Source organism: Chlamydotis macqueenii, chromosome 12 (assembly GCF_036417535.1).
Source record: "Chlamydotis macqueenii isolate bChlMac1 chromosome 12, bChlMac1.mat, whole genome shotgun sequence".
Taxonomy (NCBI): Eukaryota; Metazoa; Chordata; class Aves; order Otidiformes; family Otididae; genus Chlamydotis; species Chlamydotis macqueenii.
The window spans coordinates 9,600,024-9,617,600 of NC_141567.1; the positions used below are offsets into that span (position 1 = coordinate 9,600,024).

Sequence of the window (17,577 nt, forward strand, 5' to 3'; positions counted from 1 at the left end):
TTCACCTAATGCGTTCACAACATTCACCAACACTGTAGTGTCGGTGTCATGAACTCGTTGTTGTGTTAAGCTGATGCGCCCCCTTCACCAATACAGAGTGGAAAAGGCTACTGGATTGTAAATAAAGCCCAACGCTCAAATCTCTTGGCTCAGATTCTTGAATTTCAACATCTTCGACTTGTGCAACTATACCACGACACGCCTAAAGCAGGAACCGCGGCACTTTCCCGCACAGTGAAAGCCGGGTGCTCAGCAAGCCCCCGGAGAGGCGGCGCTGCGCCGGGCCCGGCAGCGCGGCTGCCCTCAGCACCCCCCTGCAGCGGGGCCAGGGGCTCGGCCGAACCGCCCGGAGATCCTGTCGGACTGGGCAAACCACAAGGGAATCCAAATGGATCTGGGGCCAAATCACAAGGGAATCTAAATGGATTGTTATTATTTTTTAACTCGCCGACGCCTTTCCCCGGTAGGTCTCGGTGTGGCGGGTACTCCTAAAAGGGCACGAATTCGAGAGGTTTGCTCCTGTCTGCCAGGGTGGCATTCGCCCTAACCCCACCCACGCTGGGCATGCCCAGGGAGGGGCAGTCTGAACCGGTTATCTGAACCGGACTGAACATTTGTTGCATCTCGTTTCCCCTCAGAATCCTCCGAAAATCCCGCCTCGCCCCATGCCCCCTCCCTCAGCTTTTAGGCCCCGCCGCCGCCGGGCAGCAAGAGCCCGCTCCCTCCCGCTCATTGGCGGGCTCTGCCGCCCAATCGCTAGCTAGAGTCATCGCCATGGCAACGGCGGACGCCGTGCGGCCTAGGCGGCAGCTATGGCTGCCTACAGACCCGGGGTGCTCATCGGCAACTGGGACGAGGATGTGCGTTTGGAGGAGGTAGTGGCGGACCCGGGTCCTTCTTTCCTCTCTGGCTCCCGGGAAGCCTCGCTTGCCTCTTTACCTCACGGGGTTTCCCCTTAATTCTTTAAATTCAGCTTAAACCTGAGACTGTGAGTGCTGGATAACATGTCTGCCCCCTCTCTCCTTTGCAAGCAGGACCGCTTGAGGGATTTCATGCGTAAAAGAGAACGAGGGGAACTTTTAACACAGAAAATAAAGAAACTTGAAGATAATATTTTAAAGAAGGTAATATTTTAAGAAGGTTATGTCAGTGACTCCATATAGAATGGCACAGCTGTTATTAGTGTCTTTATGCATTAAGAATGTTATGGATTAGCATTCTATATGCTAAAATACCTGTGATATTAGGTTCAGATAATAATGTAAAAAAATCTGTGTATTTTAATTTAGATACAGCTATCAATATCTAAGGATGGATTTGTTCATTTTGGAGACACTGTGATGCTTTTGAACCCAGACAACAAATGCCCAGTGGAGAATTACCCCAGAGTGTGCGGCAATCTGGCTTTGGCAGTTAATATGGATGAAATATCCATTTATTCGACTGTATCATTGCAAGTCCCTTGTGGAGTTAGCGCAATCGAGAGTGTGGACCCTGTGGGTCGAAATACTTTTTGTATTTTAAGGTTTGGTACTTTATTCTGAGTTGTTTTCAATTATTATTTTAGCTTTCAGTATCTTGTTTTAAGAAATATGCATTGAAGTTTCCTAATAGACAAATTAATTTGAGTAAGAATAATTTATTTTAGAAAGAGTCTTTAACTTGGGTCGTGCATTAAGCTTGATTCTGCTCCGTATATTGCTGCAAATAATTCCAAGGAAGTTTAAATCAATTTAGAACTGGTGTAAAAACAGAATTGAGTTCACTGTATCATTTGGTAAACTCTGCAGCTGTTTTTAATGAAGTCATATTTCAGCTGTAGAGTACAAAGCATGTCCCAAAATCACTTCGTGTTACTATTCGTTCTCTTGCAAATGAGGTCTCTGAAGCAGAAATTTGTGTGAATGCTTCTGCTGTACATGAAGTGGACAGTGTTTCTGTTCTGCTAAAAAATCCCCTAACCAAACAGCATATTTTCTCTCTCAAAGACATACTTAATTCCAGCTGTTTATGGGAAAATAAACAGAAGTACAGGGTCCTGCTCAACAGTGGAAGGCTCTGCCTGAGAGCATGCAATTACCAATAATAATAGTGCATAAGAGTGCAAACTAATTTATATAATCCCGATTGAGCAAAACACTGAGTTAGACCTAAGAAAGAACTTTAGTGCCAAGAACATAATTTAGGCCTTCTAGAACCGCAACTAAAATATTTTTGCTGAGCTGCTGTCTGATCTTAGAGTCATTGATGCTGAATGCTGTCAGCGTCCTTCATTAATGGACTACTAAGTTCATCAGCTGCTTTACTTGTTTCAGTCTGAGTATACTTAGAAAGTCTAGCATTTAATTTAGTGACTCTTTAATGCAAAACACAGAAATCATTCTGGAAATAGGGATATTCCAGCATGTATGTTGATGTAATGACCCAAATTACTGGATATCAGTTACATGTATTATTAGCAACATGTGCTAAGTTACAAACACGCACTGTTCTGCTTTTCGTCTGTGATTTTTCAGGTGCTTCTATTAAGTGTATTTTAAAGGGGGCCTGCATGCTGAATTCACATTGATTTTTCATTGGGTGTTATCCTTCCACTCTGCATGTTAATGAATACATCACAAAAACTAATCAATCCAGTCTGTTTCTATTCTGTTAAATATTTTAACCAGTAAGTCAAGTATGAAATGTCATTTAAGTTATTTTACCTATTCTTAAAAGTAAACTTAATACCAAGTGTTGCTGCAAGACCTAACTATTAACCAAAACAAACAAAAACCATAGTAAAGCTGATTATTTTAATGTCTCTCTCTTATTTTTACAATTTTAACAGTGTTGATGGACATGCAGTGGGTGAACTGATTAGGTTTGGACAAAACTTTGGTCTTGGGACAACAGGGGGGGTTTCTGACAAAATGGTAAGGCAATAAAGTTGCAAATGGCAATGGCAGCATATACTGATAGTGTGCATTTAATTACTCTCTCTCTACGTATATATATGTATAAGGCTGTACAGTTGTTCAGCATCTTAGCTTTACAGGACAGATTCAGAATCATACATAGATCGAGATAAGCAATACCTATTTAGAAAGTTTATGCAACTTGCCTGAAAACAGGTGTGCAGGCGAAGGGGGCTGTCAGCCAAAATGGCTGGAAAAGGGAGATCTTAGAAAAGAAAAGAAAAAAGGAAATTTAAATTAGCTGGAGAATCATGACAGAATTAATAATTAGAGGGAGGATTTCTAAATTTTTTCTTTAAATAAATCCAAAATAAGAAGATTTAATTTATTGCGAAGATAAATCTATAGTAGGTATATGAAGTAACATACTATTCTATCATTCTATGGGAATAGATTTCTATTAAATGTTAACATTGGTTCTCTGCAAGTTAGAAGCAAACAACACATTACATCTTACATATGCACGCAAAATAAATCACCACAACTTAGAAAAAAATTTCCTTCTCAACAACCACTTTAGTGAGAGAGAATCTTTGGAATGTGAATTCAATTTTAAATTAGTAGTCATATGTCAGCATATAGAATAGCTATTTAATGAGTTTATCAGCAAGATAGAATCTATGTTATGGGTGTTGTATGTGTAGCTTTAGCTTGGCATACTGATTTTTCAGGAGCCAAGAGAAAATTTTTATGTTGAAAAATATATTTTAAAATTACATATCTTTTTTCTTTTATATTTATGCTGTCCTTAATATATGTTTTTATTTACAGTTATATCTAGCAAGTGACCATAAATCATTTACAAGATTTGGTAAAAAATCTTACCTTCAGCAAGTATTTCTGACAGACGAGCTTTCCTATTTGACTTGCTGGCAAGCTGCTTTTTTGGATCCACAGCTGCGTCTTGAACATGAAGGATTTCCAGTTCCTGTAAGCAATTAAAACTGTAGAAAATGTTATGAAGGTTTAATTGAAACAGTAGAGGGAGTACTCAGATAAAAGTTGTGTCCATTTTATTAACATATTTTCCTTATGTAAGTTCTGACCTGTAATTTTAGTAAGGAGAAGAGGGAAAGAACAATCTCTCTAACTGGGGAATCTGCATATACAACTATTAGGTTCTGGTGCTCATTTTGAGGTTGACTTTCTCAGTTTTTGTCATCAGAATTTTTTAAAGCTTGACATTATCATGTTGTGAGGATGCAGTACTTGGAATCTGCTTTTCATGACTTCTGAGCACTGAATTCCATTTCCAGTATTAGGAGCTGTGATTAATTAAGAATTCCTGTACATGAAATTTTAAAAGTATTAAAAAACTCCCCAGGCATCTGAGTAAGTGGATGCTTTTCAAAATGTAGCTTTTAACCTTTTGTAATACTTTAAGCAGATACAGTATTTTCCTGTTCCACATAACTGCTAGGCTTCCTGAAGTACTGGGTGTATATTGAAATATCACAAATATAACTGTTCCTCTATGGTCTTGACCCGTGACTCATTTACATGAATTAGCTCACGAATAAATAGTTAAAATTATATAATTGTCAAAGACAACATTCTTTATTCGCAGTATTGGTAAATGAGGGTGACTAAAAATTAATTCTCTTATACATAAAAAATTGCAAATTGGTAAAATGTAAAGGTCAATTTCCAGGCTTTGTCCCTGGACCACCTGGATCTCTCATATGGCAAATATCAGTTGTACAGAGGAATTATTCTGATGGCACAGGCCACTGGAATGACTCTCTACTATTTGCTTGACTTTTTTTTTTTTTTTTCCTATTTTGAATTGCCCAGCAAAAGGGAGTGGAATGGAATGTATTGGACAGGAGAATATGTCTGACCTGAAAGCTCCGCATTTGGCTGGTCTGAGCTACTAAGATGGTTGTGTTCAGAACTGATAGGTTGTAAATATATCTCACTATAAATGTACAGCAGTCTCAGAGTGATAGAGAGCAACATGGCTTACACTAAGCAGTAAATAAAAACATTTAATTTGAATAAGAATAGTTAAAAAAATAGTGTAAAAATGTCTGTCAAGTGTCTTCCCTCGTTGTTTTTTTTTTTCCAGGCAAACTCTAAAATCATTATTACTCATTGCCATACTAATCGGAGCTTAGCTGTTCCAAGGAACTTTTGCACAAGGTAAGAATAATTTGTGCCAATAGCAAGAATTACTGTAAGAAGCAAGATAGTTGCTTTAGGAACGCACTGAGGAAATGGAAAAAAATGCAGAATGCATATTCTCCTTTCCGTTATTTTATTTCTGGACTGCAGTGTGTGCCACTGTGATCCTGCAGACAATCAGCTCAGTCATATTTGGTTTGGTTTTGTTTTTCTTTTTTCTTTTTAATTCATATCTGCTTCTAGCCTCCTCTAGTTTCTTAGTGGTTCTCCCTTTGAATATCTTGGGCAATTATAGTTGTTTGGAGGTTTTTTTTTTTTTAAAGAAAAAAAGGTATACTAAGAAGTGTAAGAAGTAAGAGAACTAAATAAAAACACACTATATAGAATTGTGTATTGCTTATGTCCATATGAATCAATTTCTCAACAAATTGAAGTTAATCCAACAATTCAAGTTAATATAATAGTAATTAAATTAATATTGATTAAGCATTGTTAAGGAGTATACATATTGTTTCCCATTCAATTCTGAGCAAGATCTGACTCAGGATTTGTATCACGTTTTTGAGGATGAAACAAAGTCTGAAAGTTTGAGGCTGAAACAGTTAATAGGTAGCCAGAGTCGTCCTCAGAAATGGTGGTGAGAACCTAACCAGCTTGTACATATTGAGTTGGTATATCAGTGCCTTATACTGATAGGGCTGCTTTAGCTCTGAAGGTAGAAAGGTGGCGTTTCCTTTTGATTTCAAATTCCTAAATTATGCATAGGAAACAAAGTGGGCTACTGTGTTTCTTGTAAGGGTCTGATATTTGAAAGTGCATGGTGATATTTCTGAATAAGCCAACGGAAACATGCAAAAACCTTGAAAAATTCACAGATAATGCAGCTTTGCTGAATTTGTGTATATATTAATTCCCCCTGCCCATCCCCTTTTCTTTGACTTCGCAGGTCTTATTTTGGAAGAGAATATGAAGTAATTTGTCACACTTATCTGGACTCTCATAAAGTTGAAGAAGATAAGAATTACTGGGAAATAATTACAGGAAATCCCAGCAATGAGGATGGTACAATTAGTGACAGACCCAACCCACACCCTGAGGGGGATCAGAAAGAATGAGTTTTGTGAAGAGGCATAGAATATAAAAATCTCAAACTACAGCTGAGAGAGGTTGATGAGATTCTGATTCTTGGTTTTTCTGTGCAGATTTTAGAGATGTTTGTTTTAAAAATGGAAATAAAAGTCTAGCAATAGTAATAGTGCATAATCTCATTAACTCACCAAGGTTATACAATGGGCAAAACCTAATCAAATTTGATGAACCATGCACAACTTCAAAAATTCATGAATTTGGAAGGGTTCATTTTCCCCTTTTCATGTTCACTGATGGCAAAAGATGTCAGAATGCAGGAAGTCTAATATGTTTTCACTAAATTATTGGCTTTCAGAGTGTATTTAACCAATTCTTCCAAAACCAAACCAGTGTAACACTTTTAAAACAGGTGAGTGTACAGTTTCCAATATACTGAAAACCAAACTCATGCAAGCTATCATGGGATACTTTGACATTTAAAGTTCATCAGAAAGTTGATTATTGAGCTTGTTCCACACTCTGTAGTACAATGTTGCCAATTATTAAAAAAAAAAAAAAAAAAAAAATCACAAATAAGGTCTCATTATCTTGAGATTGGCTTCAGATTAATGAGAATTAATTTAAAAAGGTGTAAATTGAGTTTTTTATCTTTGTCCGTGAATTCTAAACGTTTAAATGCCAAGTAATCAAGAACTTGAGCAGTGATACAGACTAGAGACTTCCAACAACCTTTTCCGTGCATTACCATGTTCCATTTGCCTCCCACCCACAGAATTTTTCAATCCATAATAATTTCTACCAAGTTTGACAGCAAGGTAAAATCGTCAAAGAAAATTAAGCCCCTACAAGTTTCACGAAAATAAATGACAAAGTAGAAAAAGAATAAGAGTCACCATAAGTTTATCCAGTAAGAAAAAGATTATAGTCTATGTTCATACCTAACTAGACACCAGGGAATCCACATGAAAAAAAATGGCCCATGAATGGTAAAAATTTCAGCTGGAACTCACATTTTCTTAAACAACACAATCAACCAAGCACGAGATGCAAAGACATGGGAAATAGATGCCATTACTTCCTAGAGTCACCTGTCTTTCTATAGAAGCTGAAACAGCACCACAGAGAATAATGTTAATGCATGACATTCTGTTATATCCATTTAGTAAAGCCACATGTATACGTATTCCATTTCTTACTGTTCCACAAAAGCCGGCTTTTTCTGCACAAAGTAAGTGAATTTCTGAGTAAACTACTACATAAGTCTTGATTCTCAAAAAGGATTCCAAATATCTTCAATGTTTGTAGAGGTAAAATTAAAGTTTTTAAGTTTTACCAAAACAAAACCACTAAACTTTCACAGATGAAGGGACTGACACAAACATGTCTTCAAGCTCTATCCTAGGTAGACTATCTGCCTCAAACCCGCTGACAAGGCTTTAAAGGTTCTTGCGTTTATTCAGTATAAATTAAATCAGCAGACTGCAGAAACGGTTAACTACCACTTGGCATGCAGGGTCTCAGAGCAGGAGACAGATTACGGTTCTGCGATATGCAGGTGTGCATTGGGGGAGTGTATCACAGAGGACAGTTTTTGAATCACACTCCTTGTGCGCAAGCCTTCACAGGTCTGTTATAGATGGGGTATTATAGAGAAAATTATCTTTAGGAATTTTTCTTTCACTTTCTGTGTAAAGGTATGAAACCTGATGTGTGGCAAATGATGCATGTTTTTATTGGGGCATTGTCGTAGTTCAGCCCCGAGCGGGACCAGACTATGCAGTCTCTCTCTCACTCCCCCCGACTCTCCGAGACGGTGGGATTTTTACTCCAATTTACAGAGATTAAAATTCTGCACATTTTCACAAGATTGACATAATTCTGCTTTAATTTTCTAGGTATCAAACTAGAAAAACTTCAGCTGCATGAGTGCACGCCAGTGTTTCTAAATTGAGCATTGTGGACATTTATCAGTATTGGGGATAGCTGTTTTGACTCTGGCAAAGTCGCTTTCCTCTGGGTTAAATGTAAGAATCAAGAACAGGCCCTAAACCAAAACCATTGCTGAAACAAAGCTCTCTGAACTCATGCAGGAATGAGAACTGTGTGGGCAGAGTGCCTTGGCCTGCTAGTGTTATGGATAGGAGTGTTTGTGTGAGTGCGTGCATGTTTGTGTGGGAGAGAAGCAATGCAAGCTGAAAAAAACCAAAGCTTGTGCAGTCTTAAAGGAAAACCAAAGAGATAAACAGATATAGAAATGAGTACAGAAGTAGAAAACGTTGCAATTAGCTGCTGATTAAATGTGGCTTGGAGACTTATTTGTATGTTTTGATCAGTCTGTGCTCATGGGAAGGGACTTCTCGAGCTGTTGGAAAATAAACAGGATTGAACCAGCAATTCCTGATTCCATTATGAGTTTTTCTTCTAACCTAATGCAGTTTTAAGACCACAGATTTTGCATAGCTTATTTTATAATACATATTTTAATTCAGTTGATTCATGATGTCGAATACAGATATTTATCTGCTACCTAGTTTTTCATTTAAAAACTGTTTTTACACTTCTTAATATTGTCCACATGATGGCACCACATTTTTCTAAGCAGCACAGTTATTGCTACTTACGTAAAACAGCCTGATAGGTTTAAATCAAAATGAGTCCCTGGTACAATGCCACAAAAGCTAGCCAAGTTAAATCAGGCTTAAATTCTGGGCTAGATGTCATTAATGTTTTATCAAGTTTTTGGAAAATAAAGTTAAGCAACAAATGTAGATAGAAGAATGTAGAACATTTCTTAAAGCTCATTGGAACATTAAGTAATTTGCAACCAAAACATACTTGCAGGAAATTATCTTTATGAGCTTTTTATTTCACTTTCTGTATAAATATATGAAATCTGATGTGTAGCAACCAATGTATGTTTTTATAGAGGCAGTGTTATTACTTACTCCAACTTACAGAGATTAAAATGCTGCACATTTTCACAATAGATTGCCATAATTCTGCTTTGATTTTGTAGATATTAAACTAGAAAAACTCAGGCTCTGTAGAATGCACTGCAGTGTTTCTAATTTGGCCGTTGTGGATATTTATTGATAAAGAGAAGATTTAGTATAAAGAATTATGGGATTGAATATTAGTGCAGAATCTGAGCAATCCTGCAACTGCCAGTCTAGAGACGCAATATAGTCTAGTGGATAGAGTAAAGGAGATCTGAACCACACCCCAGACCTGACCATTGTGTAACTAAGGGCACTCACTGTATCTAGCTTGTCCTGGTATTGCACACCATGAAATAGGACAGTGATGCTTGCCTCATTTGCTATGCACTTTGACATATACCACTCAAAAGCAAATGAATGTATTAAGAAAGCTCTTAATGCCTCTTCCAAATTAGACCCAATATGGATAGCTCTACAAAGTACATTGTGGGAAGATAAAACTCACTTTACCTCCATTCTGGGCAGCTGAAAAGCTGTTAGCATGAAGCTGATCCTGAACTATTAGTCCTTGATGAGGGACAGGGTGCACTAGTTCAGCTTTAGTGCTGTACTAATATAGCTTTTCATAGGCCTAAGGCACAGAGAGAACTCACATCTATTTATGTTTTGCTGTGCAGACGTATGTTAGCAGCACAATATTGAAGGAAAGAAAAAGTACAGAGAATTCAAAGAATCAGCAAAGAAAAGCATCATCCTAGTTAACTCACACACTGCTAACTCTGGAAAATGAAAATCCATATTTCACATCACATTACTTCTCCTCTGCTAATGTCATCTAGCCCAAACTTACTGATTTGCTGTGGTTATAAAGTGCTCTTCTAGCACTCAGCACAAGTCCCCGGCTCCTCATCCTAATCACATCAGTATCTTCAGAGGCTGCTTGTTCTTTCAGTGATTGTCATGAAGTATTGTTTTAGCTCAGCTGAACAGAGGAGGTGGCCATATGCAGGTTTAGTAACAGGATAAAACATCTGTGGAAAAAAAAAGCACAGACATCATTACAACGAGAAATTCCACACAGAAGTGGAAGAAAATATCCAAGCATTGGAAAATTTGGTGGAGTTGGCAGGTAGGAAGGTGATTTTGATAACATCTGTGCCCATTCACCCTAAAGTAATATTGCATGTCTGTATTTAACGTTCTTTTAAAACCGTAGCTGTTGCTTTAGAAACATTTAAGACTTTTTAAAGCATGAAAACTAAATAAGGAGGCCACAAAATAAAAACACAGATATGAAATGCAAAATACATTAAATACAAGTGGAAATTAGGAAATCTCTATATCATTTTGGCAGCTACATCTCTCTCCTGATTTTGTTCTGGTTTAGGCTTTTCACAGATTTTGCTTCCATTCATGCCTTGCACACAGTATAGAGGAGCAAGCCACAGTTTGCTAGCTGCCCTCTTCATGCTGGTTTGACTTCATCCTGGAAGCCGTAAAAGGGAATCTGATCCTCAATACTGCATTCCCCTGGGTAAGAGGAGGCACGGAAGCACCTGTTACCTTGCTGGACGTGTGCTATTTCAGCAGGGACATGAACAGCCATAATAATATCAACAACATGATTTGCATGATAGGTTTACTTAGTTACGATGAGAGGGACAACTTGCTATAGAGACCAAGGGATACCCACCCATTTTAGTTAGTTTGGTTTTTTTTTGTTGTTTTTTTTTTTTTTTGTCAACACTGTGCCTGGAGGATATGTAATGAAACAATATCACTTTGCTTCATTTCTTCACTGGTGGGCTTGTACAAGGCAATGTATTTTATGCAAGAGAACAGAATCATCAGTGCTACACTAGCAAATATTGCTATAACAGAGTCACTTAGCTTTCTTTCAAGAAATTTCTATATTTTTTGGCAAGGAGTGCAGCAGAATAGGCATAAACATGTAAAAATGCCTGATGACATTAATACCCACATTCAATGATGAAATTAATTCGTACACATGCATCTCTGCTGTATGTTTATATGAGAAGCTCAGAGAGCTAATTTCCCAACATTTGTTAAATGCTGTTTCGTACAGTACGTCAAAACAGAACTAAACAGACCATACAGTTGCAGGCCACCTAGTAAATATGTTTCTATAATGCTGGTCTTGTTTTAATTATAGGCTTCTTGCAGCAGGGATCATATCTTCATCTTTTTTCCAAATATGAACAACTACAGCAAAGGAGTTCAGTAAATAATAGCATAAAGCTGTTATTAAAAATAGTTATAAGATGACAAGGAATTGAAGTCAACCTGGTGCAACTAACCAGAGGTTCAGGTATATGAAATCTACACATAAAACAGTGTCTAATAGTAAACTCTTGGTGTGGGGTATGAAGATGCAGCTGCTCAAGTAATTCTGACGTTAATAGGAGTTGCTGGGAGAAGAGCCCACAAACCACAGTGCTGTCCCGGTTGGTCTGACAAACCCACAGAGGGGAATAAGAATTATACATGGCTGTATTTATTTCTATAGATAAATTTAGTTATTTAATTATATGGCATACTAGTTAAAAATACCTAACCAACTGTTAGCATAAGTCCCAGTTGCAAAAGTGACACCAGTCCTCAGAAACTGAAAAGCTGTTTCTGCAGCTTGTTCATGTTAAAACTGTCAGGAATTAGGTTGTACATACCTTTGGAGATCTTAGTCTGACTAAGAAAACCCCTTTCAAAAATGGCATTTAGCTGTTTCTGAAAATTTTACCTGTAGAATTTACAAAAACTCGAAGCAAAATGAAAGCAAAAAACTAGTGAATAAGAAAAGAACTGAATTAAAGTATGAGTTATCTTTCCTTTATGGGCAAAACCTCTTAGAATTCCTAAAATACTAATTAGCATGGTTTATTGTTATAGAGTCTCTAGAAGATTAAACACAGCAGTTTGTGAAATCCACATCAGACGGCAATTTCTATCTTTCCTCCCTGGTTTCCTACCATTCCTCTTGCTTGGGCTTTCTGCCTCTTTTATATCCTGAAGAAACAACTGAGCAGTTGTTTGGGGAAAAGTTTAAGGTTCATCAGCTTTTCCTGTCTTTTTGCTGACAATTTTGGCAGCATTAGTTTAGCCAGAACACCCAAGATGTATTATAGTCTTGCAAATAACCAGTGAATTTAACTGACCATGAAAAGAGGCATATTTTGCCATATAAATATATATATATATATATATGTATAGGAATAAAAATGAATTAGCACTATATACACATACACACACTAGGTACTTCAATGCTGACACAGAAATAACATGTAGTTCAGCATATGCAGGAGAACAGTCTTTCCTCATCTAACTACCTGGTTCTTTCATTGTAATCTTAAGTGGTTGCATAGATATTCAGGTCTGGTTATAAATTACTCCAAGGTATACCATGGTAATTCAGAATAACACTAGCTACACTTAATGCTTCACCATGCCCTCTTTTTTCTTACTCATCATCATTCCCGTTTCTGCTTGCTGCACAACTGTGTTCTCAAATCCCGCTGACCTCAGGTTCTGATTGGTCTCACAGAGAAATTAAAAAGTTGCCTTGAGATGGGCCAACTTATGAGCTGTGCTCTTTGTTCCTCCTAAGCCAGTCAGTGTGATAATTCTTTCTAGAACATGTCAAGTAGAGGACCTAGATCACTTTCCTGTATGGTCAATAATGCACAATTACAGCAAAAGCAACTTCAACCTTGGTGGCATAAGTTCTGTGATAAGGTCCTAATTTATTTTACTGTATTTTCAGAATTGGCTGACAAAAGGGCAGTTGAAACTTGTGCTTCAAAACTTCCTTATTGAAATACCAGCTCTGAATCAAACCAGGAATTCTGGCAGAAGTCACCAAATTGTACAGAATTATTTATGACAAATAAAACATTTTTAGACTTTAAAATCTAACAAATGTTAATAGCTTAAGCAGGTTACTGTGGTATTGGCAAAATGTTTTTTGGGAGTCCCAAACAGGCATAGTTGAATCCATCAGCATTCAAACTCTTTAACAGAATGGGCAGGTTGAAAGGTAACTAAAGAGTGCCTCCCGCCTCATTGCCTAGAGAGAGAAAGCCAACCAGGATAAAGGAGAAGGTTTGAGTATGAAACTGCAAACCTTGTAGACTTAGTGCAGTTAACTCAGGCCTAGCAAATTCTTGAAGAAAGTGGTCAGCTATGGTAAGCACTAGGACAAGCATCAGGGAAGAGGGAGTCACCCAGTTATTAGGTGGTCACATAGCTGCATAGCATTACAAATTCATGCTTATTTCTATTGTGAAGTAAATTGTGTAATAGATCATAATTACAAAAGTGGGAGGTGGACTAATTTTTTATGTACATGGTAAATTGATGCAGCTTAGATGAGGGGCAGTAACTATATTTTGTTTTTATGGCACCATCGTAGATCAGTGATCACAGTAGATAAAGAGCAAAGAGACTACTCAGGCCAAAAATCCCGTCTGAGCTTTGTACCTCCATTCAGTGTTTCAAACAAAGACAAAACACCTTCTATTTCCCTCGCTAATACAGATAATGGTAACAATAATTCTGCACTTTGTCATACGTGCATCATGTGCCTTTTCATCCCTCATTTACCATATCTGTGCATCAGCATCCCTCCCTGTTAAACGGGCATAACTCTTTCCTAAAAGAAGACAGTAAGAAGTATTTTGTGGATGTTTATTAGGTGCACATAAGAACAACACAGAAAAACTACAAAGAAAATGTTATCATTGTTCTTAAGTGTCTTGGCATTCTAAAATTTACTGTAAAATTTGTCTGTGCATATTTGGTCTCAAATCGCACCAAATTTCACAGGTTGAATTAATAAAAGTTATCAATTTTAAGTTATCAATTTATCCAGACAAAAATTCTCTGGATCTATTATCTTTTCCCCACGTTCCTTTTTCAGGCACAAATGGCAATTTGTTTAAAAGAGATCCATGTAGCTACCCATGTTGCCCAGAGAGGTGGTGGATGCCCCATCCCTGGAAACATTCAAGGCCAGGCTGGATGAGGCTCTGAGCAACCTGATCTGGTTGGAGATGTCCCTGCTCCTTGCAGGGGGGATCGACTGGATGGCCTTTAAAGGTCCCTTCCAACCCAAACCATTCTATGATCATATGATTCTATAATATCAATAATTACAATGTATGACCTTTGATACAACATAGCTTAGTGTTGTCACTGCTTATTGAAAATGTTGATGCTTCCAGAAGCACTTGTAAATCAACAACTTCCTCTGTCCCATGCTAATTAATATGTAACTTCACATCAACTGATTGTTCCATGTTAGGTGGTTATGGAATTTTGTCTTTAAGTGCTAACTGATTTTAAACAGTATCACAATTTGGGACTAGTGAATGGTTTCTACTGAACATTACGCTTTATACAGCATTCAGAAACACCAACACAAATTCCTGCTTCCTGTGAAATTAGCTTAACAAGGATTTGGGGAGTAACCATTTGCACTATATGTTGATGTGTGCAACCTTTTCATCTAAGCAATTATTCCTGAGAACAGAATGTTCCTTCATCACAGAAAGAATTGAGGCAGAGTCGATTTATACCACATATTTGGCCTGTTACACAACACAACCATTAGCTGTTTGGTTTTAGAAGTTAAGCATTACATTTAAGCCCAAAAGTGGTGAAGGTTTTTTAGTCAGCCCATGTAACCTGTAGCAATTTTAGGTTTTCTGCAATAATGCAAGGTTTATATGGTAAAGAAAGATGTTGTCAGAATTGGTAAAAATGCACAATAATGATTTTTCAAACATATTTGAAGGTATTCTACGAAAGACAACTTATTAACATGCTGGGGTAGGCAGCAATTTTTCCAAATGAACAGTGTAATTAAGAAAGCACAGTCCTCCTGTGTAACTGTCATGAAAAGAGTATTCATCACCTAGAATTCTTGTGCCTGCAACATAACAGCACTGTTGGCTGAGGCAGGCTTCCTGAGGGTGGGACAATAAAGTTGAAACTGAACTGATAGGCAAGGAAAGGAGTTCTTAAAGAGCATAAAAACAAAATTACAGAGAAAACACAAACTAAACCTGTTCTAAATATATTTAAACTTGCAGAACTATCTGTCCTTGAGGAGAATCCAATATGATCTTAAGCTTCTGCAGGTGAACATTGCTTATTTTCCCCAGAGAAATAAACAATCATAATCTTTACAATTTAGTAGTCAAATACAGCCATAGTTATATTCTTCAGTAATAGTCTATGAAGTTTTGTGTTGATACTTTTCTCCCTTGTTGATCACAATTTAAAAAGTTTGCTTGAAAGACTGTTTTAGAGATTAAAATAAAAATAAAAATCTTTGCCACAGTTAAAAACAGTTTGGCTCACATAGTTCCTGTTATTGCAAAAAGATGCTGGTGTGATAAAGTGCCCTGGTTCTGGCTAGGATAGAGTTAATATTTACCTGAGCTGGGTGGAGAACTGAAGCTGGTAGCCCCTATGGCTGGGATAGTTAACTAATTAGCTAACAGCTGGGGTTAATTTACCCAAATTAGCCAAAGGGCTATTCCATCCCATCTGACATCATGCTCAGTATATAAGTGAGGAGGGTGCTGAAGGGAAGCCCCCTGCTACTTGGAAGAGACTAGGTGTGGAGATCTGTTGTGAGCTATTGTACTGTATTTGTGTTCCATCACTGTTTTGTTTTCTTCTGTCATTACTGTTAAATTTACTTTTTGTTCAATCTCAACCCACGTGTTTGTTTTTTTTTTTTTTTCTTCTGGTTTTCTTTTGTTTGCCAAATCTCCTATTCTCTCAGACAGTGGGGGGAGTGAGAGAGAGACTGCGTAGTCTGGTCCCCTTCGGGGCTGAACTACGACATAAAGCCACTGGTTATGGAATAAAAAAATGTATTGGGTTTACATCTCAAAATTCATTAGTCTATGTAATGTTTGCATGTTGAGTACAATCAGGGCAACGCCTAGTAAGATACAATTAATAGCTTCAGTTAGGTAAAGAGAACAAACCATTAGCGAGGTGAATCTATTTTACCTGATTTTACCAATGTTACATTCTTCCAATCCAGAAAAACATTAATGCAAAATATAAATGGCTAGACAGGCTTTTGAAAAAAGAACTAAACAGAAACGTAGCTCCCAAAATTGGTTATGAGAGTATTAACTGTTGAAATGAGTTTAACCACTATGCCCAAAACAGTACATCGCTGCTGAGGTAAATTGCATAGAGCAGAATAAACATTCCAGGAAGTTCTAATTACCTTAACGATGAGCTGTCTTTTAACCATATTTCTGATTCAAATGCATCTGCCTTCACATCCCAGTCCTCTGAATTCTGTCTCATGAAGGTTTGTACACAGACAGCACAGAAGTCACACTGTAACAATCTGTTGGAAGAAAATAAAACAAATTCTTTAGTCTCTTACTGCAAAACACACTCCTCAGACAATGACTTATAATTTTTTTCTGAATTCTTCCCACCTTGTTAACATCTGTGCTAAAGAGTGGGTGCTAGAATTGGACACAAAGTGGCTCATTTAATGCTTTATTCAGTAGAAAGGATGCTGTTCCTCCCCAGCATTTTTTGGCACATGCAATCCATTTTCAAGGCTGCATGCAAGGCCACAGTGAGGTTGGGTGGCCTGGAGCTAGCTGGAGAAAAGAGTTGCATCCTCCAATCTCCCTCTTATTCTCATTTCTCTTTACTTGAGTAGTCTGAGACCAGCAACAGTTGCTCCCCCAGAGTCAAGGAAGCAGGAAGGGGAAGATGGAGAAGTGAGACTGGATGCACAAAAGAACATGCTTGGGCTCAGCAGTTAGGCTGAGAACACCTGGGAGCTGCTTTATTGCATTCAGCTGTTAGTGAGTTACTCCACACCGCTCTTGGGAGACCAGAGAGGACTCTTGCACATTGAGATTATAATTTTCGCTCTCCCACCATTCAGCTGCTCTAGGAAAATGCTAGCTTTGCCTGTGGCTACTCTGGCTGTAGTTATCTGTATAGAGTTTTAACAGCCAACTGCCATTAATTTATTTAATAAAGATGTTATAACAATGGATAAAAGTATCATTTTAGAGGTATAACCTAGCCGTATATTTTAAATAGCATAAGTTAATGCTTATTTTCAGACAGGAAGGATATAAAAAGGAGGAGATCAAGATCCACACCAAAACTGGGGTTAATTTAACATATTTACTACTCATCTAGAAAGCAAGCATGCAATAGCAGAGACAGCATAATTGGGAAATTATATGTGATTCTTTAGAAAAGCCACACCTTTAAAATAAAAAAAAACAACCCTAAAGGAAGGAATGGGACAAGATGGCAGCTGAAATTTAGTGTAGGTAAGTGTGAGGAAATGTGTATTGAAAGGAATAATTTGAACTATTCATCTACACTGACGGTTTGCAAAATCACTCAAGATAAAGATCTAGGTGTTACTGTGGACAGCTTAGTGGAAA

General features: G+C 37.6%; 1 protein-coding gene across 1 annotated transcript; it reads left to right on the plus strand.

The window, feature by feature from the left end:
* Positions 1–774: 774 nt before the first annotated feature.
* CFAP161 (cilia and flagella associated protein 161) lies at positions 775–6,403 on the plus strand. Its single transcript, XM_010126420.2, has 7 exons — positions 775–875; positions 1,035–1,124; positions 1,290–1,525; positions 2,831–2,915; positions 3,729–3,887; positions 5,026–5,099; positions 6,028–6,403. Exons 1-7 carry the CDS (start codon positions 813–815, stop codon positions 6,194–6,196), a joined length of 876 nt encoding a protein of 291 aa, XP_010124722.2. The 5' UTR covers positions 775–812; the 3' UTR covers positions 6,197–6,403.
* The last annotated feature ends 11,174 nt before the right edge of the window (positions 6,404–17,577 follow it).